Below are 24,189 nucleotides of genomic sequence, written 5' to 3' on the forward strand. Positions count from 1 at the left end.
ACACAGCGGCACTCTCCCTTACGGACCTCTGGGCGGCCCAGACAGAATGACTCTCTGCCGAGTGCTGCAATTCCAAAGGGAAACTACCTGATTTTGCGAATCTTCTCTTGATGGCAGCAGTTAGAAGAGGCCGAATGAAAAGGACGACTTCGATTCATTTCACCTGCTTTATCTCACCACTACATAAGCCATAATCTGACTTTAATTGTAGTTGGCAACCAGTACCATGAACATTTGGCGAGTTGAAAATGAATCCTTTACTCAGAATCTTGAGCACATGTGCTCAACAATCCATTTTAAATGAGTGGATATTTGGGTTTTAAATAATGGTGAGTGCACAAACCACCGTATCACGATCAAAGTGGGTTGATAACTTAACGACCAGAGAAACAAGCAAGAGCGCACGAGGCATCCACCAGGGAACTAAATCCATTATGTATAACACAACATGACAAAAATGAGTATGGCAAAGTAAATTTGTGTTTTGGCGTTTTTATTAATCGTTTGACGATGCGCGATGAATCATTAAATCATTCAACCCAATTTGCACCAGTTTGTGTTGTTTTCATTAATTTCTTCTTGATAATGTCCAAGTAAATTCAATGAATCTATGTTGAAAGTGTTTGTGACCGTCTTTCTCTTCAACATTTCTCAAGTTAATCTTGAGAATAGATATTGAACAGAGGATGTTTAGCCGACACTGTTGTGAGTCCATCAGTGCATCGGATCCTTGCTGATACACATACAAAAAGTTACTAAGAGCAAGAAACCACTGGCAATGAAAGGCCACAAAAACAATCGTCACACCCAACTACACACAAACTGCTGTCAGGTGTACACATCTGCCACCACACGGACCCACAGGTGTATCAACAGCACTACATGTCTTTACACCTACACATACAGTTGACGTAGAAAGACATGCTTTTGCATATTAGAAGGGTTGTTCGATAAACAACAGTACGGCATTGTTCCAAGCAGAAGCATTCATCTGGACTAACAAATGTAGTCTGAGGAAACAGGCTATTATAATTCACTTTTATTACAGATCTTGTACAGTATTAACATGCCTTGAGATGCAGTATTATTGTCATCCTCTCTCCTATTTTTTTCATTTGATACGATATGTGTGAACACTCAAAAAGACAACCGATCTAGTTAGTAAATTAAGAAATGTAACACTAAAATCAACACTTGCCTTTTGGTTCACAATAAATAAATACTCCATTCAAAAATACAAGAGAAAAACAGACATTACATTTTGTACAGCTATTAATGCATCAGGATATTTTGTGCAACATAATGCACAGAAATACGGTTAACACAGGAAAGGCTTATAATGTCACGTCAACTAGGGATGAATAAGTCAGAATGACAGGCAATGTGAGTTCTTTGCAGGGATATAGCGCAGCTACTCGCACAAACTGACTTAAAAATGAACATTCAAAAATCATGTTAGCGCTCTGATATTGCCAATTACATGCTCTGCTGCATCAATACCCACAGGCCAATAGCAGCATTTTTTTCCCCAAAGCCATGGAGCCGGTACAGTGCCCATGTTCTATCATCCGTATCAGCTACCAAATCTCACTGGCACCAGACAAAATGTTTTAACCCTTATTGAGCCAAGGCGAGTCAACTTAGCGCAAATCTTTATTCACAGCAGCGGCCTGGAGTAGTTCACAGCTCTTATAAGCCCATGAGCCAGCACTGGGATGTCTCCATGCAGGTTATGAGCGGGTAATGTACAGTGATAACAGGACACCTTTTATCCGCAGCTGCCTTAAAAGTATATGCACAGATACAAAAGAAAAGCACTTGATGCATACACATAAATAATTATATAATAAAACCAGTAAACAAACTTACAGATAAATAAAGAAATACATGTTGACCTAAATATGAAATCTTTAAGACTAAAAAGAGTATGTCATCTGGTGTTGTGTTTGATAAAATAAGTAGAATTCTAATAAACACATATTGAAATGTGTTTATTTTTGCAGATTGAGCTCTGAATCGCATGATTTGGTGTTAAAACACAAGTATGGACAGAAAGGGACAACTTCACATTTATCTGAGCCTTTATAAGTATACCTTTTTTTAACGATGTGATATTATTCTGAGATAGTAGAAGTACTCCAACTATACTATTATGACATTCTTTATCATTTACATTAAGTATCTTGCGGTTGCTCGGCCATCATGGGCCTACATCATCACATTTCTGAACAAATAAAAGATGATGTAGGTCAAGGGGTTAAGGAGACATTAGGGGACGTACATGTCTTTACAGTAACATTATACCATTACGTCCCAATAATTATGTATTCAGCATAAAGAATGTAAGTGATTTAGGTCAAACTCAACACCATTTATGAATATTTAAAAACGCTCACCGCAGATCCAAACAAATTAAACTATTAAAAAAGAAAGGAGAATTAAATTGTCTCCTCCTGGGAGCTTTTCGGCACCGCCCCTCCATGTAAACCCAATGGATCCGCTATAACCACCACAAGGAGCTGGCACACGGGCTCGTCCCCGCTTCAGACCAGACTCTTCACTTCTTGTTCTTCAGCTGATTGGCCAGCCAGTCCAGCCCCTCGTAGAGGCCGTCGCCACTGGTGGCACAGGTGGCCTGAATGTACCAGTTACGGTGGCGTAGGGAGTGCAGGCCCAGCTTGTCTGTGATCTCTGCCGCATTCATGGCATTGGGCAAGTCCTGAATAAAAATCACATCATGGCCGTCGATCAGAAGGCCTCAGGTGGCGCGAACGTGCTGCAAGAATCGTTTGCGACGGAGGAGACGCAAGGCGGCGTACCTGTTTGTTGGCAAAGATGAGAAGAACGGCGTCCCGCAGCTCGTCCTCAGCCAGCATCCTCATCAGTTCCTCCCGAGCTTCGTTCACCCGCTCGCGATCATTGCTGTCCACCACAAAGATCAAACCTGTAAGGAGAGGTCAGCGTCTTTTTAACGGTTTAACAAAACAAAACCCTCACTGCTGCTATTTCCAGAGTCCATTTCATCCCACTGAACACCGGGCTGATATCACAATGTTGAATTCGTTTGAAAGCAAAGGCTTTCAACAACATGACTAAGATGATGATGACGATCAGTCGGAGGCAATTTTTTTGCAAAATGACCTCATCCAAAACATTAGTCAGATCTGCTCTCAGGTGCTCGGGGTGAGATTTCGCTCCAACATGGCTGAAAGGTGAATCATCATCTAAGGGGCCGCTGGTCTGGCTCACCCTGGGTGTTCTGGAAGTAGTGCCGCCACAGGGGACGGATCTTGTCCTGGCCACCCACATCCCACACGGTGAAGCTGATGTTCTTGTACTCCACAGTCTCTACATTGAAACCTGGATGAGAAAGAAATCAAAATCAGTTACACAAGCCGGAGGAAAGCGTTTTGACTAACGCGATCAGTGATGAATTACTTTCTCACACACCGATTGTGGGGATGGTGGTAACAATCTCCCCAAGCTTCAGCTTGTAGAGGATGGTGGTTTTCCCAGCAGCGTCCAGCCCCACCATGAGGATCCTCATCTCCTTCTTGCCTATCAGGCTCTTTAACAGATTGCCAAAGATGTTCCCCATGATGGCTGGCAGCTCTCACCTCAACTGCAACAGAACTGTTACACAGGGAGGGAGCTTAAGAGAGCGCTTTGCGTTTATAGCAACAAAACTGGCACGTGAACCACATGTAGTTAAAAACCACACACGGAAAAAAAAACACGCTCTTCAAAAGCAACTCTGAACATTACCAGGGACAGAAGCCACCTCAGAGGAAAGCCAATAAAAGTATACTTCACACCTCAGCAGGTGGGCCGACCTGAAGCACACTGGATCTCCGTTATGTGGATACATTGAGTGACACATGACCTCCGGTTGTGAGAACGCACGGCGCACACAGCCTGTAGCTCTGAGGCCAGAGGCTTTGACGGGTACGTTCCTGTCCAGGTATGGACCCTTGTGCTCACATATCCTACCTGAGGGGCATTTTTCCTTATTACTATTCCAAAATTAGATTTAACAAAATAGCCCCACAGCCGAATGTGCAGCAGCAGGAGGATCCCACTGTTTTTTTTATAACACAAATCCCTTTTTTCTTTTATGATGTATTTTTTGAGACTGATACTACGACTGATTACCTAACTTACGCATCCATTCATGTATTTAAAGAGCACGGGCTGCAGCTGCCAGCCTGCTGCAGTGGGCGCACATCCATGTAACGTTAGTCCCATTAGTCATAACGTGAAGGCGGCTGGTGCTGCAGTGCCAGCGCGAGGCGATGGCTGCCAATGAGACAAATAAGGCGCGCACGGCATTAAATAGCATGTTACCTGTGCGCGGTTGAGCTAGCGGCAATGTTAGCGGGCGTCTTAAAATCTTGGAGCTGTGAATTTCTCCGTGCATATATTGCGTGCTGTAAGGAACCCTCGCACGGTCACGACAAGCCCGCCGGTCGGCCTGAGGTCGTCGATTTTAACGGCGGTTTCATTTTTAGAGTCACGAGGTGTCAAAGCGGCGAACGACACGCTGACCTGCGTTGATAGAATAAATCTTGGAGCATTTTCACCATTTGCATCACGTTCACTTACCCGTCAACGGCAGGAAGGCAACTGGACTCAGGCGGAGGACTGGATGATAGTCTCGCGATGAGCAAGTGCCGTGACAATGTGTGTTCTCGCGATAGTTGGATTGTCGAGAGCCCCTCTCACGTTTGCCATCCGGATGGCTTGTTAAAAATGTTATTGTATCTTTATCAAATGTGAATAATATTTTTTAGCATCAGAATCTACCTGATTTAAGACTCATGCTTGTTTTCAAATTCCCCAAATAGTCTCTCTTTTTCAATCACACAACATCCTCTCTGACTTTGTGTTTGATGCTATTAATGTGGTGTAACACAGACGACCAACATCTAAGACAATATTGAAATGTAACAGAGTGTCTGCAGGAAAACATGCTTGAATAATTAAAACGGGAATCCTCTTAATGAATAAATAAACGCCTTACTGTAATAGGATTCTACGGGATACATCCTGACAGCAGCCCTCTTTGTGTCACAGACATTGAGATGACAAGACAGACTGACTGAATCAATATCATAGCAGGTTACCAACCTTGAGTACTGATTTTTTATTTTATTTTATTCAGGCATTTCAAAAGATGATACTGTACGTGATTTAACAAGTGGCAATACAAGTAGGAGCAGAACAAACACCCCTTTTGAGTGTGGGTTTAACCCATTCACGATGAAAACATCCCAGTGTGATTAAATGACTCTCATGAGACCAGCCTCACAGGTGGATCCAACCCCCCCGCCCCATCTTCCTCTCTGTTGTATTAGTGGTCCAGTGATAGATGTGTTTATCAACTCTGTGGTAAAGTCATGAGGAATAAAGAGGGGAGCAGATGTTTGCAGCTGCAGACCAGATTAAGGGGTGGAGTGGATGATGGGGGGGGGCCTGCCGAGTTGGTGTGTGAGCGAGGACTTGGGAGCGGGTTACACGGGCAGCGGGCTCGGGTAGTGGCAGAGGAGGTGGGGTGGGGAACTATGACTTAAAGGAGCCTTTTCTCTGAAGTGTCTGCCAGCGTGCACCCCAGCAAACACAATCACAAGTCTCGTCGGTTCTGCTAGCTGAACTAATGAGGGCCTGCGCGTTGAGGGCAGGGGCTTTGATGTTCTGGGTAGCTGGCTCCTTGTGTTTTTCCTCCCGCTCTCCTTCTCTGCTGGTCCCACATCAAAAACCAAAGGGGAGTTAAGAAGCAGATGTTTTGAGGCCTGTATTTATACAGAGTACACTTTATTCACCCCCTTCTCCATTCCCCATTTGTCCTTTGCTTTTGCATCTTTGCTGTACGTACAGCAAGCACATATCTCCCCATCTTTATATCCAACTAAACACACTAAATCGCCTTACTTTATACATATAATCATCCTGTCAATCAAAATGGGTAACTTTTATCTCCCAACTTCCTCTTTCGGCCTCCCTCTCTTAAATTTCAGCCCAGTCTGGTTGTCATTACTCTGGGGGGCACTCAATGTGTTGCTATGCATGTGTCTATGTCTGCAGCGATGAGAGGGAGAATGGGAAAGGGAGAAAAAGAGAGCAGAGAGGGAGAGAAACCAATCCCAGACTGTCCAACAACCTCTGTCTGACACATGGGAACACCAGTGACAGGAAATTCCCTTTCTTAGCCGCTCCAGGGTGAAATGATAAAGGAAAGGAGAAATGCAAACCAGAAAGCCATTACCTTATCATTCCATATAAGTCGCTGTCTCTCTTCTATTCCCTCACTAAATACCAAACAGACAGTCGATTCAGCCACTGCCATTCGTCAGGAGTCAAGGGATAGCCACTGAAGTCCATAAAAACAATACTTGATTGCCATTAAATCTCATATGGCAGACTGAGCATGTCTCATCTGAGTTTGGATCATCTGAGATATCTAAGAATGCTCCAATCATAAATTCAGTCTGAGTTGACATGAGAGTCTTGCTAAATCTGCAGCGTAACGAGAATAAAATGGCGAATCATTCGGGTCCAACAGTTCATGTCTGCATCAGCATGCATGTTTTTGATTGTGCGTCAGTGCTTGTGTTCCTAAACGCAAGTGTCTTTTTACAATAAACGCATGCATTTGTTTACGTGCCCGTGGTTATATTTGTGAAGTCTGTCTTCTGGGTAACGGGGACACAACGTCCCTCATGGTTTAGCATGTCCCTTTCACGGTTATGAACTCTGTGCAGATGATCCCCTCCGATGATCACAAAGCAGAGCCTGGTATAATCAGCCCCACTCTGCTCGCTCGATGCTTTTCTCCAGTAATAAAAGTCATACTTTGAAGAAACAATATCCTGCAGCTATAAAAAGTCCTTCTCTCAGCATGAAGTGGCCATAAAAAGGCTCTCACCTCCCAAATCTGTGGTGTGTAGGACTTACCTCCCAAAAATGACACAGCAAGAGACACGCACGCATACACACACCCTTCAGCATCCGTTCAAGACTGAAGCGGGTCCATCCCTCACTTTGACATACTGCATGTGGGAATAATCTAAGGAGTGCTCGGACTGATGAAATGGACAAAGGCAGGCTCAGAATAACAAAAGCCCAGTCGTGCTCTCATAGAAAAAGTGACACGTGCCACAGCTGAAAGACATGACCACGAGCGACCACGCTCATAGAGTTCTTACTATTGTTGAGATGGTGAAAATACATCAAAAGGAGGTTATTCATTCAGAAAAAAAGCTACCTATTCAAATGTATCATTCCTTAAAAAGAAACCACTGTCCTTTAACTTGTTTTCTCATATTAATACAAGCCTCGGCTAGAAATATTTTTTGACGGACCTCCAAATAATTATCCTTGTTTGAGTCACAGGTGCAAAAATGACAAATGGAGTAAATATCTTGGAGAACATTAAAGGAGTTAAAATGAAGGTTAAATGTTGTAAATTGTGATTTGAGCTTTATGTCTAACAGCCCTGGTTCACCATCCAGCACTAGTCTGTCAGCAACCAGGACAAAAAAAGACAGTCTTCAACACAATAATAATATTAAAAATAATACATTTACAAATATACATGTAAACATTCAAATACACAACTACTGTACAATGAGATGTTGGCATGTATGAACAGAAACGCTTCTCTGCTTGTCTTTGTTTCGCGGGGTAGAATAGGGCTGTTTTCATGACCGAGAGGGCAGCGTCTAAACAACCCACGGCGAGACAAATGACATGAGTCACCTCTTCAATCTCTGACTTGGCATTTTGAGAATAACAGCGGCTACAAAGAGAAAATAGATCCCAGATGATGGACCAAAAAGAAGGGGCGGGCGGGGGGGCGATAAACAGATTCTCTGGGAGAGTTACACGACGAGCAAAACCAACGCTCGAACAAAGGGAGCGGGCCGAGGGACAGGCTCGCCATCTTGAGTCCTGGGTGGGTAAAGGCCCGACGCGACTGGGAGTCTACTTGCACACGTTGACCCACTCTGTGAGGCGACACTCCTCACACAGCACGTAGCAACACCAGTGGAATCTGCAATTGCAGCGCTCGCTGCGTGTCTGCTTTAGGATGTTGTGTCCACGGCCGCAGCACAGCGCGCCGCAGCTGTCTGTGCTGTAGCTGGTTTTGTTGCAGATGCGTCCTTGAGTGCCCGGAGAGTCCACCGACGCGTCGCGCTCGCAGAAATCCGGAGACTTGTCAAAGAACACGAGCTCCCTCGACATGGTTCGACGGCGGCCTCCGTGAAGTCCCGCTGCGCTCCTGCTGGCGCCGTTTCCTGTCCGAGGGTTGAAAACCCCGTTGTTCTTGTTCTGGGAGTTGACAAAGATGGCTGACAGGAACTTTTCCTTGAGCAGAGAACCCACAAGCCGGAACTCAGGAGACACATGCCAGCAGGTCTTAAACTGACAGCTCCCCGATGTGCCATGGCATTTGCACTTCCTCTTCATGTTGTCAGTCACAATCTGTGTGTATAGAAAGGTCAATGATGTGACAAGGCCGAGATGCAACAATGACCCTGAAAGAGATGTGTGCCGGTGCGGAGTAACTCTGCTCTCCAAGCATCACGGGGAACACAGTGGGTGGGCACATTACTCACCTGCCGTCCAACTCGGTTGTTATGTATCCTCATGCGAGCGTGAATGTCTCTCGGAGACCCGCGGGAGTCGAGCCAGTCTCTGGAAAAACGGTCCCCAAAATTGACGTCATGACTGCAGCCCCCCCACTCCCACGTCTCCTGCATGGAGGTTAACTCATCGGGTAACGGCTTGAGAGGGGCGGAGGGATGCGGGGAGCGCAGGTACGCGGGCAGGTCGCCATGGTGACCGCTTAGCTCGGTGGGTAGCGATCGGGTCATGCTGAGGCCCGCCCCGCCCTTCTGCAGGGTCTGCAGCTGCAGCTGTGTGAGTTTCAGCCTGATCTTGTCGTCGTCCTGGCGACGCTTGGCCTCACAGCCACACCCCCTCAGCTTGCCCATGCTGCAAGCCGAGGCCACAGAGTGAGCCACACCCGCGGCCATCAAGGCCACAGAGAAGGCACTCTCGCGAAAACCTGGGAGCAAGGGGGATACACATTTGTCTGCAGCGCTCTCATAACTAGTCCTACCCGTCCCATAAACCACGGGTCACATTTAGACCACCATCAGCTTGCCTCAAGTTCTCACCCCTGTTGAGGATAGTGTTGTGGTGGGGAAGCTTGCCAAGGCCCTCGAGTGACGAGCAGTTCCAGCGCTGATCTCTGAGCTGATGCTGGCATTCGTGGAGGGCCACCTGGATGCCCTGCAGAGCCGAGGCTGTCACGTCGGGGCTTCGCACACACATCCGCATCTGACGTTTGCTGAGGCCTGCCAGCCTCAGGCATACTGAATTAGGGGTTAGCACTGGATCTCCTGCCACCCTCAGGCTGAGGATATCATTACACAGCACCCTGCAGAGAGAGAGAGAGAGAGAGAGAGAGAGAGATGGTGGGTGTTGGGAGTTCATCAGAGCAGGTTAGGAGTTCATTAGTCAAATCCAGAGAAGTATGATAATCAGAAAAATACAAAAGCAGATTTAAGATGGATGTGCTACAAAATGAATGTTGTCTGAATATATTTTCTGGATAAAATTAGCAATAAAATGTGTAAAGCAATTGCGCAAGCATTTACTGCAGTGAGTTCCTTCAGATGTTTCTTAAGTAGGAAAAAACGTAATCCTAAACGCGAAGTCCAAAAAGCGGGGAGTTACTCGCAGTTACGACATCTTTTGGAGAAATAACAATACTTGAATTTAAATTGATCTCTTAATGGCGTAGCTCACATTTGTAGAAGGCAAAACAATTAGTAAATAGTGGTTTAAATTTTTCAATATTACACAGAATCTGCCTGTGAAATCACACATATTTCTTTTTTTTTTTAACTAAGTGTGTTAGTTATCCGTTTAAATCATTCAGTCATACACTCAAACTTCACTCAACTCTTGGCGGATTCCATGAAGCAAGAAGCCGCGCGCAACACCAACTATATCCTGGTGCTCTCAAGTGCACTCACGTTAATGCAGGTGACATAAGTGCTGCTGCCAAAATCAGGAATTGGTCCCAACGGAGTTTTTTTGATAGCTCCATTTTGTTAAGCGTCTTGCGCGACGTGACATTAAAACACCCGTAGCAAATTCCTGTACTGCATAAGAATACCAACAAACAAAAAAAGACGAGGAGGAGTGGAGTATTATCGATGCACCGCCAAACGACCGAAGAGTGAAGACGGAGAACAGAGGAGCTCGAGGGCGAGAGTAAACGGGGGGGGGGGGGGGAGAAAGAGGGGAGGGGAGGAGATGCCTCCACAGGCGGCTGTTTGAGAAATATTGGCCAACATGAAAGTAGGATCACCAGTTGATCGTTTTATTATTTGACTAGCGATCGTTTGTCCAAGCGTTAAATGACGCGCGTAAAATGACTTTTACGCACGAGCACCAGCTCGACGGCCGCGGCGGCAATGGTCTTAAGTTTGGATCATCTAAAATACTGAATTCTCTAAAAGCAATTCATAGAAATAAGCATGTATTTAGACTTTCATTGGTGTGCCGGCACATTATGGGGTATAGTATTCCATTTTTTTGAGAAAGGAACAGAACGACTTGGCAAAATGAAATATGTAGAGTGAAAGTGGATTGTGTTCATAAAGGGGCTGACATAAATGATGAATGGGGGGAGGGAGAGCTGCTGGTTCCACTGTACGACAGGGAGGCAGCAGCAGCAGGCAGGCGGCTCCACCAGCAGACCCTCCAACAATACTGTTCTTAGTCATGTGCCCCCTTCCTCCACTCCATCGCAGCGGCTGTTTCTCATTGTTTGGGTTTGAAACAACTTCACGTCGTCACCCCGAAGTCTTTATTTCAGGGTATAAAATGATAATAACATAAATTACAAAAGTGACAGGTCAGATATTTTCTGCTTTTGGGATAATTCACATTATGTTGTCACATGGTCCGATAAATCCCACGTGGAAAAAAGAACGCTTCATTGAAATGGGTTTGCGGGGCGTTATGGGGCCTTAATGAATGGCTTTTAAGTACTCGATGTGGATATTTAAGACTACCAAACAGCATCTCAATTATCTATTTAAATCCGTTTTTCATGCTCCGTAATGACAGGCCAATGTAACCAGATACTCGGGCCTTCTGTTGGCACTTGGTTAGTGATGTGGCAGCTCGGCATCGAATCGATCATTAGCATAATACTGAATCAACAGGTCAATCACTCGTGGAGGGCGAGTCTTGTCTCATATTAATGTTTTCTAGACCCGACCGTACACAATGTTAACTTCTGATGATGTACTAAAGGATTTGCATGGGCTACTTTCCTAAAATGAAGTAACCCCCCCCACACACACCCTCTCCTCGAGCACGGTTCGCATAGTGACACCGATTCATCTAATCTCCTTCCATTCCCTAAGCTGCAGCAATGAAAAGTGCATTAGCATTCTGCCACGGCGTGTATATCTAAGTGGCTTAAAAAAGTGATTTGAAGTTGATTTGTATATAAAAGGCCCCCCTTTATCCGGATTGGAGCTCTAATCTGCTCGGAGTCGCATGACTGCTCCAGGAAACTCGTTTGAGCACCTTCAGATAAGGCTGGAGTATAAACGTAGGATGGCTATCATTAAATCCTTTTTTTTTTACAAAAGCCCACTTCCTTTAACTGTCATCTGAACGAGAGAAAGAGAGGGAGGGGAGGAGGGGGAGGGAGGGGGGGGGGGGATTTAAAACTATACAGCCGCTAACTATGAACATGCAAATTAGTAGATACATGTCACATAATGAAACATTTCCCCACGAACCAACATGGACAAGTGGAGCCCTTGACGGCTTCCCTTAGTCCGGGGCTGGATGGAGATGCCGCGCAGTGGCTCGAGCTCTGATGAGCTTCATGTGCGTCGAGGGAGGTCCGCAGGCCAGATGTTTAGAACGTCTTTTTATTCTTACTGGTCCGCTTCTTTTTTTCTGATTCATCATTTATTAATCAGAGTGTATTTCTTCGATCGATCGAAAAAATGTAATAAAGCAGCCCAGCAATAATATGACAACTAAGAGCTGCAAGTTTCGTTATAAAGGTCAATAAAGACCAAGGGAGGTAGTTTTGTTCATTGAGAGTAATATGAAACACTATGATATACCCTCGTGAAACATTTTTGAATAAAACGTCACTATTGATTCAATGGGTTGTAATTTCAAACAACCATTCAATTGTGATTTTTCTTAAAAGAAGATCCGAGCAGAAATATCACTACACATTTTGAGAGCACACTGGGAGAAAAGAGGAGGAGATGCGGTTAGGGAGTAGGCTAATCCCACCAGCGGGTAAGAAAAGGCAGTTTTAGATGGCTCATATTCCACTCAAACTGTACTGCACCGCGACACCAGCTTCCAGCAGCGACGGAGCACCGAACCGGGCGCAGCCGCAGCATCTGTACCAACACATCACCGCTTCAGAGGAACTTCTCCTTTCTGCAAGACTAGATGTGGAAGGAAGCCCACCGCCAGTGAGGAAATATTCTCAGCCGCACCACATTTACGGGGAATCGATTCTGTGTCGACCGTGAGATTCCACAAGTAATGCGCGCAACTTTGTGGATTGCCCTTTTTTTCTATTCCTTTCTCATTTCTGCCCAGTTGTGTTTCCTTATTCATGGTGCGCTCTGTGAACAGCATTAACTATCCCTCCCTCCAATCCTTTTGAAAAGGCTCCGACAAAAAAAACAACACAGGGAGATGAGAGCAGCAAATCCCTTTTTTATTCCCCTCGTAGCGCTCAATAAGAGAAGAATGTGTTGCCTATCAGTCACCGAGGGGATCAAGTCTTCGGGACTGTCCCACGCGTTCAATGCGCCGCGCAGAGCATCACTGAGAGAGACAGAGTGAAGAGGAGCGCAGCAGCAGCAGCATCCTGTCTGGACACTTCACATCATTCAGCAACCTGTCTTCACTTAAGATCCATTTAAGTCAATTAAGGGCAGCCTGCTCCCTTCACCTTTCAAGTCCTCTCACCGGACTGCGGCGTGGTGAGTATGCATGCACCTTGCAGCGAGTTGATCATAATTCAATAGAACACAATCATTTCAATATATTGCATACAGATGTTATCACTGCCAGAACTTCTGTGTTATTTTTTCTCGCTTTTAGGATACCGGGTTTATTATAGTTCAATTTTTTTTCTTCTCAAATATGAGTATTTATGTTCAGGTTGTTCAGAACACTTAAATATATATTTTTTAACACTGGGCTATAACTTTGACTGTAACAGCCCTTTGGCATTCCCCTGCTCATCATTGCCGTGCAGGAACGATGCGGAGCCTGGCGCTGCTGTTGGGGGTGAAGGCTGCCTGCATCCTGCTGGTGTCGTCGCTCTCGGGCACGGGGGCCGTCAACAACAGCGGCCGGTGGTGGTGCGTTCACTAATATTATACATCTATACATATCTTAGCATTCTAAACTTTATATCGGTTTCAGACCTGTTTTATTCCATGCTGCATGTTCGAAGTAAGTTTTTTTTTTTAGCACCGTTAATAACGTCTGTTCAGAAACGGAAACCGCACAATGTAAAAGCTAGTTGGAAATTTTTTTCTTGAAACTTATTGGTTGAGTGGAATTAGCTACTATATATTTAACAATGAAATAATTATATTTGGCCTGAGAGGTTCACCTTATGTTTGCGGTAGTTAAAGATATACTCTCTGTTCCGCGGCTCCCTGTCATTTGGACAGTGCGGTTTGGACACGAGACAACATTTCTCAATCCAAAGTGGGATATGCGGATTTATTTATTGCCTGAAAAGTGAGCGCAGTTCCTCTCCTTCGAAAACTGTCGGCTATATCACACATTTTGTAACAATATATGAGTACAGATGTGCATAGTTTATCGTCTTGCTTTTGTTTAGAATCTAGAAACGGTGGGCTGTTCTGTGGTGAATTATTAACGATTTTTTGTCGTTATTTTAGTGGCTTTAGGTGCACAGTGCCGTATTTGCGCACAACGTCAGGTGTTTTCAAAACTTTAAAATGTCGGCTGAAATCCAAGAAAACATCTGGGAGAGGGAAAAAAATACACCGCGGAATAGACGGAATGAACAAAACCAAAAAAAACCCGAATTATTATTGTCGATCCGAGTTCTGGGTCGGCCCTAATAGGCCAAGACTCGCCCGATATCAGGCTACCTTATGAGAATCAGAAACATGTTGACTGAAAAATCTAACAGACCTTAGAAATATCTTTAAAATCTGAAACACATAACAGGAGAACATTTACATAATATATATTGTTATTACGAGTTAGAGCTCACTGTCTCATCATTATCCTGAAACAGTCCCTCATGACACATTTACATAATGGAAACAGTGGTTACCTTCTTTTAATCACTCATGAGATGCCAAGACACATCAGTTTGAGGGGTGAGAGGGTCACAGTAGCTACAAGCAATAACTGCCAGCTCCTTGACTCTGATTGGCTTTGTCCTTTTGTTGTGACAGGGGTATTGTCAACGTGGCCTCCTCATCCAACCTCCTCACCAATTCCAAGAACGTGCAGTTGGTCCTGGACCCGAGCCTGGCCCTGCTGAGTCGTCGCCAGCGCCGGCTGATTCGGCAGAACCCTGGCATCTTGCACGCCATCGCCGCTGGGTTGCACACTGCCATAAAGGAGTGCAAGTGGCAGTTCCGCAACCGCCGCTGGAATTGCCCGACCACCCACAGCCCTGCAGTTTTTGGGAAAATTGTCAATCGTGGTGAGCCTCGCTTGTCTTTGCAACCAGGCCTTATTTAGACAATTTTGCCAAAGATGTAGCGGCAGTTAACAGGCTTAACTTAACTAAAAATAGCCGAAGCCAAGTTAAAAAGGCCGGCGTTGGTTCTGATGTTAAGTTTTGATGTTTGTTTCTTCAGGTTGCAGAGAGACTGCCTTTGTATTTGCCATTGCCAGCGCAGGGGTGACCCACGCCGTGGCTCGCTCCTGCTCGGAAGGGGCCATTGAGTCGTGCACGTGCGATTACCGCCGCAGAGGACCCGGAGGACCAGACTGGCATTGGGGGGGCTGCAGTGACAACGTAGACTTTGGAAGGGTGTTCAGCCGGGAGTTTGTGGACTCCAGCGAGAGGGGCAGAGATCTGCGCTACCTCACTAACATACACAATAATGAGGCTGGCAGAATGGTGAGGATTTGATGTTCAAACAAGCCTCGATTGCTTGTTTTTGTAATAAGTGTTTCCGTCAGTAAAACTTCCGGTCTCCCTGTTTGCAGACTGTGGCATCAGAGATGCGTCAGGAGTGCAAGTGCCATGGCATGTCAGGCTCCTGCACCGTGCGCACCTGTTGGATGCGCCTGCCTAGCTTCCGCACGGTGGGAGACTTCCTCAAGGACCGGTTTGACGGTGCGTCCAGAGTTGTTTATGCCAACAAGGGAAGCAACCGCGCCTCCCACCGAGCCGACCCCCGGCACTTGGAGCCTGAAAACCCGGCTCACAAGCCGCCCTCTGCCAAGGACCTGGTCTATTTTGAGAAATCACCAAACTTCTGTTCCTACAATGGCAAAACTGGCACTTTGGGAACTTCTGGGAGAACATGCAACAGCTCCTCTCCAGGCCTGGACGGATGTGAGCTGCTCTGCTGTGGACGTGGGTTCAAGACCCGGACTGAGAGTGTGACTGAACGTTGCAACTGCACGTTCCACTGGTGCTGTCACGTCAGCTGCTTGAACTGCACCAGCACGCGGACGTCACACCAGTGCCTATGATGACAGGTGGACACCAATGGAATATCGATGCATGTTTGATTGCCTGAGAAAGCTGCTAGAACACAGGTGGCTTGAGATGTTAGAAGCTATAAAAGCTTCATGGCGGGTAAACTGATACAGGGAATTCTCAAGATGAAAGAAAAGAAAAAGTGGTGTGGGAGAAGGAGAAGGAGAAGGAGAAAAGCACACATTTATGAACAACAGGGTATGCAGGAAGTATTTGTGCAACTTTCCTTTGATGCTTAACAGCATTCAAAGGGTATTGAAACACGCCAGTCATCAATATTGAGTGGAAATCATCTATATCCCTCAAGTGTTTACACATAGCAGTAGAAGTAAGGGGAGGAAATGATATGGTGATGAATCAATTGGTGTAACCAGGTACTACTAGAGCCTTCTTCTCCCCCACTGAGGGCGGAGACTGAGCAGTGTTTCACAGATGTTTCCGTGGCCAGAGAGTCACAAACAAGGGCTCCCATAAACAAGAGGGGAAGTTTTTGTTTTGTAAATTGTTTTCTTCTGCTGAAGGTTGGTTTCTCTCACATGAAGCTGTTTGACGTTTATTTACAGGGATGAGCTGTCTTTTCCCAACTTGTACAGTCCAACAATAATTTCATCACACTACTTACCCGTTTTATTTAAGTTCAATTGGAGCTGGATACACCTCAACCCCTGATTTGCCACTATGATTTACCACAGGAGGGTCCTGATGTTACATGACGGGGCGGATGCTCACTAAGGAAAGTAGAAACTTACCAAGCAAATCTGACTGAGGCAATGTCATTTGAATGTATTATCAGCACACCGAATATATAACTGCATGACCAGATCTGGGGGTCAATTTCAAAGAAAGAAATGAAATGTAACCTGCAGAATCTCGCCATGCTCTCAAAATGAAAACTAAAGCCATTCTGAGAAGACAAGTAAAAAAACGCAAAATACATGTTAACTTGTGAATACACAAGTGTTGCATTAAAGTGGTCCAGCTTTAAAGTAGGCATTAATGCGTATAAGCAGATCAACTATTTCTTTGAACAAAACAGCCTCTGCTATCAGAGATAATTCTCTACATTAGCTATCAGAACCAAAATAATGTAAATATTAAAGTATATGAATATATTTAAAATGACGTAATTTGTACGTTTTTGGGATGATTCATTAGTTTCAAATCAGGAGATGTTTTAGAGATTATGCCTTTTTTCTATTTTGCTGTAATATAGCTCACACTCACACAAAACTGAGTTAATAGTAACAAAACATTATAACGTCTTTGCTTGTTTCCTGTTAAAACACTTGTGTTCATGCACTGAATATTTACCTTTTGTATTAGTGTAAATATAACATATTTATTTTGAAGGATTTTTATACTGTTATAGTGAAATGTATGAAGACTTTTTTTTTAGATTTTAATCAAAAGATTTAGGCTCCTGTTGGTTTTGTATTGTATGATAGAACAATAAAGTCTATATTTTCAATTAAGTTGCCCTCCTGAATGTGTCAAAAGATGCCATTATGTCTGTTGTAGTCTGTGTTTGAGATAGTTCTGACAACCAACCAAGTGAACATATAAGCCTGTCCCTGGGTGTCCTTTGCTTAATCCTATTACCACCACCAAAGCAGCCTCTTTCTCTGGCTCACAAAACATCCCTGCATCTGTGCTCCCAACCACAAGAGATGGCCCCTGCGTGTCCCGCCACATACCTTATTTCATACAGTAATGGATTTTACTGCATTTAATGTTTTGCTTTATTTGCTTAACGTTGGAATGAAATAGAAAAACGTACTGAAAAATAATGAAATACCTAAAGTCCCCCCAGCCACTGGCTACCCGAAAACCACGACCCAAACCACTGACTAACAGGAGTTTGGAAAGCTTAACACTTTCTGCTTGGCCCACCACAACACGGCCGTAGAGCACAACGAGGACACAACACACACCCAAAGGTCCAAAGGTCCCAGTAACAGAGCTGCAAAGTTGTAAATTTAAAAAGGTTGACTTAGTACGACCGGGACGAGAAACTTTCCAAACTACAGTCTATTTTATTGGAGAAAAACGAGACTAAGTTCCACATCTCAAGAAAGCAGAAAGTTTAAATCTGTATGGGGATTAAGAAGATATAAAAGATAAATAAACAGGAAACTGAATCAAAATACTGCAAATGATGAGGTTACCTAAGGATGGACTACTAAAGCAGAAAGATGAGAACTTGAAATGTTTATTAATCCAAGTGTAACCCACCCTGCATAACAGGTAAATTATGTGGATTAAAGCAGAGTGTGACGAATGGATGAAAAAGTCAGGAGAAAGCAAAAACTCAGAAATGTGAAAACGGATCAAATCCGGGTTTAAGAGAGAATTGATGGGCGACAATGGACAAACAGAGAGAAACAAAAGAAAGAGAAAGCGGCAGACAGGTTAAAGAAAAGGAGAGGGAAGGCAGAGTTCAAATCCCAGGCGTGAGAGTGAGGTGGGAGAGTTGGTGGAGAGAGTGAGTGGATGGGGGTTCTGCCTGTGGGAGTGCTGAGGAGTCAGTGATAATTAGCTCAATTAGTGACAAAGGCAGTGTAATAAATACCGACTTAGTGTCTGGGTCCCTGCTGGCCTCTCCCTGCGCAGCCTGCAATGTGGCTCTGGCCTGACGGACAATTCATTAAACTGACAAAATACCCCACCGTCCAGGCGTGACGCAGCGAGTTAGCCCCCTACAGGCCCAGCTCATTGTTCTAATTGTCTGGGCTGGAGTCACTTTGTGGCCGCCTCCTCCTCCACCCACCCCGCCTTCACACTCTGCCTTCACAAAACCCATGGAGTTAATGCCCCTACCTTGCCCAGTAAGTAGGTGATCGGCAGGTTGAGAGAAAAAAAAGCAGTAAGAGTTCCTCGGGGTGGGGCGGCCGGTGTGGGGGTGCAGTGGGATTAGCGGACGGAGGTTGCCTGGGAGTGCTGGGAGCAGCACCGATCGGAATGCAGGAGAGATGAGTCCAGAAGCTCGGATGCGGGACAAAGCGAGAGTTAATAAGGAAAGATTGAAGGGGCTGGCGACAATGGGCCGCCACCCGAGTCGAGATGAAATTGCTTCCGAGGATTATTGGGAGAGGGTGTGAGCGTTGTAGGCTTTTTGTGTGAGTGTGTGTTTGGTTGGGCATTTTGTGTGCTCAGGGGCAGGGGGAGTGGTGGATTGATGGCTGCCCCTCTGGTTGGGGAGCAGGGGACCAGGGGAGGCTAACCGGCTGTTCCCACAGTCTGTTCTGCTGCAGCCACCTTTGACACAAGGGGCTGCCAGGCGGCGAGCAGGCAGCCATGGTGAGAGGGGCACAAACAAAAACAACAGCTCAACAACACAAAAGTCGCTGTCTCTGGAAGGCTGGTGGAGAGGCGCAGACTGGAGGTGAAGGGGTGAGAAGGGTAGAAAAGGGGAAGGAGAGCAGTGAAGTGTGATGGGGAGGATAAAAATGACACACAAGCCAGTCGGCCAATATCTTAAAATGACAATACAATGACATCAAGTCAATTTCGTCTTTCGTCCCATTTTGTGAACAAAAAGCTGTTTTCATATCGGACTCTTAACTCCAGGAGCGACGTAGGGCTACAAGGTTAAGTAACTTGATGCTAGGAAATGCAGCTTGACTCCTCGCATACAGTGTTCATGATTGAAGCTTGACAAAGAAAATAAAGTTTTCCCTTCATTGCGCTCCTTACAATAAACAGGTCAACCCCCACAGAACATAAAGAGAAGACGATACGGCGTAATGGCACAGCAGCTTCGCATTAAAATTCCTGCTAAATTGTGGAAAAATGTTTGCCCGTTGGGTGGAGCGGGCTTTAATACGAAGGGCGTATGATAAGGAATTTAGATTTGGGTTTGGATCATCGGCACTGAATGATGGGCTGCTCATTGCGGTTGTAATGGACAATGAGGCATGGCCTGTTTTTGGCACTCAATTCCTGAATTGGATTTCCGTGCTGCCTCAACACTCCATTGTAATCCAACATTCTCCGGTGGCCAAGTTCCAATTAATTAAGGCATTGTTATGACGGGAACACCCTCATTTGTTTGGAGCCATAAAGTCACCACAGGGCTATTATGTCCCAAGTTATGCATTTACAGCCTCATCACACACATATCACTTAAAGAATTATAATCAGCTAAACACCCCCGAAAGTTACAGAAAACTACAGAGTGGATTAATAGCGGTCAGTACAGTGGGTCAAATCTACTGAAATGTAATTCAGGTTTCAAGGAAAGAATGAAAAGAGTGTCAGGATCTCCGATCCCCCCGAGAAGAGTCGGATTGTGCGAATGTGTTACGGTTTGTGTGCATACTCAAACCAGTGTGTGTGTGGGTGTGCGGATGGCAGCTGGGAGGCAGACACGGTCCAGGAGAATCATCCCCTAGCAACTGACCTTTTCGGCAGATGGCAGTTCCAGAGTAACAGCCACCCAGCATCACAATGGCCGTGGCCTCCTCACATCTCCATCACTTCATCATCCACTGGCCTGCCACAACCCGTCACACATGGGAGAGAGGGAAGTTTAAAACCCGTCCCAGCATGCCTACATTGACTCAAGCGTCCTCCTATTTTCTGTATCCTCTCGCTCCCACGTCCCAAACATTCCGCGCGTCGGTTTGGGTCCGCCCTTCGACTCTTCCCGTGATCCTTGGGGTAGGCAGCGGGCCAGTCGATGAAGGAGGACGGAGAGGAGGATGGATTTAGGAGGGACATCGCGGACACTGGTCGTCTGCGAACCCCGAGACGCTCTCAAACCGCCGTTTTCCATCGGGGTCGGTGGGTGTGAAGGGACCACTCGATCATGGCGAGCAATGCGTATGAAGGCGGCGAAGGTGGGGTGCGTTTGTGATATGCCAGCACTCACGTGTATAAAGATGTCGCGAACAGGCACGAGCGAATTGGCAGCGGGTGACAATAGATGTCGAGTTATCAACGCTCACCACAACACTCTGCACATTCACACCATCCACTGCACGGCTGGTTGTCCCGGCCTGACGGCCCTTTCCTCTGTTGGCCCATTTTTTGTTCTTATTAAATACTTTCTAAACCTCAAGACTGCTAAGATAAACACCTCTTCACCGAGATGGATCACCTCTAAATACCTAAAAGTGGTCTTCAGTCTATTGCTGAACGGTCAGCTTTAAGTACCGTTTGACCGAAACATTGGAATGAAAAGGCAGTAGTTATCTAAAAAGAAAAAGGTTAAAATCCCCAATCACGCATCTGTGAATGGTTAACTCGCCGAGACCAGACGAAAGACAACAAACAGATAAAGTGACATGTCAAAGCGGTTCCACGGGAATTAAGTGTTATAGGTGGAAAACTATGAGTCAGAGTGCGACTTTAGACCGCTGTATATTCTAGGTGAAATCATGTGCTGGCAAACACTGTTATTCCTCCGGTAAACAGAGCTGTAATGACAGGCGAAGACGCCGGGCAAAGGACAACCTACAGTAGAATGTGTTTACAGACATCTGACATGTATGGGTAGAGCATGGCAACGTTTCAGCTCTGGGATCCACATGAAATATACTGCGGTGGAGTCTACGTGACACAACACAAGCCGGCGCATCACTTCACCCGTCAGCGCGGGTGAAACATGCGCTCATTCAAAATAAAGCCAATGCGTGTCTGGCTTTATTGAATGTTGACACTCATTCATCCAAATGTATCTGAAACTGTCAAAATGAGTGTGGAGTGGTACGTTGCTGATTTACTCCCACAGTTGTAAGATCATTTTTTGCTTAGTTAATTATAACCAACCAAATCAAGTTGGAATTACTGTTTGTGCACTTAAACAGTAAAGATGATCCTGATGTTTCACTATCGTTTGGCCCACGTTGACATCATTTGACCCCACCGTGCCGTTCGTGAGTCAATAAACCAAAAGGTCTTAAGGGGCCATTGCCTCTGATCCAGTAATACTGTTGGAAAGAAAAGGGATAAATGCTCAGCTTTTGGTTTTAATTACAAGCTGTATTTTACAGCGACAGTGGGCGAGGGCTCAGCACTGACACAGCACTAGAGGAATGTTTATTTGCTGCAGTTTGGGAGCCGAGAGGCCTGCAAGGAACTATGACACATTCCTGTGTCACTGCCCATCCGGCTCGCAGAGCATTCACACTGGCGCTGCTATGCGTGGGTTCACGGCTTCCCTTCTGACGCGCCCTGCGCACATCGGCAAGACGTGGCATCTTTGGAATCTGTAAGCAGGTCCGGACCATATGCTCTTTTTTGGCAACATAGTTTGACATGACTCACTTAGGCCCAATACTTCCCCCGTGTGTCCCAGCGAATGTGTAGCAGTACATCGGTGACTTTAAGAAGAATTATTTACACCTTACTTCAGCGCAATGGGGATGCCTGGCCACAAAGTGTGCGTGTGTGCGGTTTATTGATACTTGACTTGCAGTCTGCCGCACGCATCTCTCCGTCTTTCTGCAGTGCGATCAATTATCCCCAGCGTCTGGCAGCTGAAGCCTGCAAAGAAGACGTTTCTCTTGGCAACTGTTTCTCAAAGCCGGTGACACCGGGGACAGCTAACCACAGGAGCCGCACATCTTCCAACCTACATGAATACTGAGAACTGCTTCGCATAACAGAACCGCCCCAATCTCCCTCTCCCTCAAAACACACTCTCCGTGTAGCACTCACACACGATACTGCTCCCGCTCGCCCTGGTCTCTCCACAATATACTCACCCAAGCTTACAGAGCGGTCCTACGAACTGCGCCAGTTCCTTCTGGGCCCTAAATGGATATTATGAGAGTGTAATTAGTTGGGTGAGCTTGACTGAAGAGGTGCTGCGATTTGATGCAAAAATGTGTCTGATTTCATTTTCGTTTTGTTGACACAGGTAGTGTCCAAAGTGCAAGTTAAATTGTGCTGTAACTATCATCCTCTGAGATGCCACGACTATTAACAAATACTGAAAGGACACTGAACCCTCGCTGCCTTGCAGAGGAGATTACTGAATCTACTTTACTGAGATCACCTGAATCTGTTCTTTGTTGACACCCTGCTGGAACAACTTCTTTCTGTGATTGAAATGGCCCAATAAATAGAATTGATATCACGTGAATATTGTAGCCCAGGGTACAGCTGCAGTAAACAGCTTCTCAGAACTGCAAGCGTGTTGGGAGAGACATTTGTTTTCCTTGGCTGCTTGTCATCAACCTCTCTGGCATCTGGATCATCTGAAAGACAAATGGGTGCATTAGCTTGATAGAATGATTGTTCTGATTTGGAAGCAAATTTCCTCTGAAGATCTCTCGATTCACATTTTATTTTAAAGAGATGAATGAGTTGGTTTTGTGGAGAACTGTGGAGGGCGGGACAGATGCAAGGCAAGAGTTGCACACTGTGTTATCCACACATCGGTCCAGGTGTAACAGTGTGCTGGGCCGCAACGTGGGTTTGGATTTCTTTAAAGTTCCTACTGAAACTTCTGTATTTTTCCTTTGTATCTTTGAAGCACGTATAGTATCTGAGATTCCTCCCCAAGACTCCAGAGAAGGGATGATAATGATTGGAGATATTTGTACTGGTCTAATTATATATGAGGAAAAGGTACAAATATGGTTTTATATAAGTATAATAAAGTATAAAACAAATTGTGGTGAGTCGTAGTGTGTTTTACTACTGTGTAGCGGGACATTAGCATCACAGTGCTATGAGAAGAAGTCAGCATAAAGGGGGAAGTGCTGACTCGTAAATGATCCACTGCGGCCATCTAGTGGAGGAAACGAGGAATTACAAACGTGTCTGTTTGAAACTAAACAGGTTATTAGCCACGACCCCACTTACGTCCGGTACAGCAAGGCAAAGCAATGCAAGGCAAGGCCTTGACGTAGTCAAAGTCTTAAATCTTCAGGAAGTTTATTCCAGCTGTTTGTTGCGTATGAACTAAATGATGCTTTCCCATGATTTGTATTTACTCTGGGAATCACTAACAGATTGGTGTCAGAAGATCTTAGTGATCTTGAAGGCTTATGCAGTGGAAGCATATCAGTGATATACTTTGGCCCTAAACCATGTAGTGATTTATATGTGACCAGCGTGCGATGAACACACGAGCTACAAAGAAAGATAATTAACTCACTTTCAAGGCAGGAATAACGGGTTTTACGTTCGTTGACTCATCTGCCTGCGTGTTACCTCAAACCCTTCAGCGTCTTCTTCAGCTGATTTCAGGCCCCATGGTGGACGAGCGCGTCATGAGGGACCCCCCCCCCCTTGTGTGACGTCACCGAGGGCCCGTCACTCAGCGGAAGATAGCTGAAGAGTGGAAGAGCTATGAATAAATATCTGACAGGGGCCGGTGTACCTGTATTCTCAGACTCACCTTTAGGTCTTCAATCGACAGTTATTTCCATTAAGAATCATCCCGCTATAATTAATTT

The 24,189-nt window shown here is 45.5% G+C and overlaps 3 protein-coding genes across 5 annotated transcripts; 1 reads left to right on the forward strand and 2 right to left on the reverse strand.

Annotated features, from left to right (window-relative positions):
- Window positions 1-1,022: 1,022 nt before the first annotated feature.
- arf3a (ADP-ribosylation factor 3a) lies at window positions 1,023-4,695 on the reverse strand. 2 transcript variants are annotated; one of them, XM_040192978.2, is made up of 5 exons: window positions 4,603-4,695; window positions 3,451-3,633; window positions 3,250-3,360; window positions 2,820-2,944; window positions 1,023-2,719 (listed from the first exon to the last, which is right to left on the reverse strand). In XM_040192978.2, exons 2-5 carry the CDS (start codon window positions 3,596-3,598, stop codon window positions 2,558-2,560), a joined length of 546 nt encoding a protein of 181 aa, XP_040048912.1. In that variant the 5' UTR covers window positions 3,599-3,633; window positions 4,603-4,695; the 3' UTR covers window positions 1,023-2,557. The 2 variants fall into 2 exon arrangements, with proteins under 2 accessions (XP_040048912.1, XP_040048913.1); XM_040192979.2 differs by having other exon boundaries at window positions 4,345-4,610.
- Window positions 4,696-7,559: 2,864 nt separating this feature from the next.
- wnt10b (wingless-type MMTV integration site family, member 10b) lies at window positions 7,560-10,269 on the reverse strand. Of its 2 annotated transcripts, none has more exons than XM_040192947.2 (4): window positions 10,044-10,269; window positions 9,180-9,442; window positions 8,616-9,067; window positions 7,560-8,481 (listed from the first exon to the last, which is right to left on the reverse strand). In XM_040192947.2, the coding sequence occupies exons 1-4, from the start codon at window positions 10,115-10,117 to the stop codon at window positions 7,981-7,983; spliced, it is 1,290 nt and encodes a 429-aa protein (XP_040048881.1). In that variant the 5' UTR covers window positions 10,118-10,269; the 3' UTR covers window positions 7,560-7,980. The 2 variants fall into 2 exon arrangements, with proteins under 2 accessions (XP_040048881.1, XP_077947784.1); XM_078091658.1 differs by having other exon boundaries at window positions 9,971-10,095.
- A 1,591-nt stretch (window positions 10,270-11,860) lies between these two features.
- Window positions 11,861-17,253, forward strand: wnt1 (wingless-type MMTV integration site family, member 1). Its single transcript, XM_040192953.2, has 5 exons — window positions 11,861-13,052; window positions 13,331-13,436; window positions 14,517-14,770; window positions 14,928-15,193; window positions 15,283-17,253. The coding sequence occupies exons 2-5, from the start codon at window positions 13,336-13,338 to the stop codon at window positions 15,772-15,774; spliced, it is 1,113 nt and encodes a 370-aa protein (XP_040048887.1). The 5' UTR covers window positions 11,861-13,052; window positions 13,331-13,335; the 3' UTR covers window positions 15,775-17,253.
- Window positions 17,254-24,189: the final 6,936 nt, after the last annotated feature.

Source organism: Gasterosteus aculeatus, chromosome 2, assembly GCF_964276395.1.
Source record: "Gasterosteus aculeatus chromosome 2, fGasAcu3.hap1.1, whole genome shotgun sequence".
Classification (NCBI taxonomy): Eukaryota; Metazoa; Chordata; class Actinopteri; order Perciformes; family Gasterosteidae; genus Gasterosteus; species Gasterosteus aculeatus.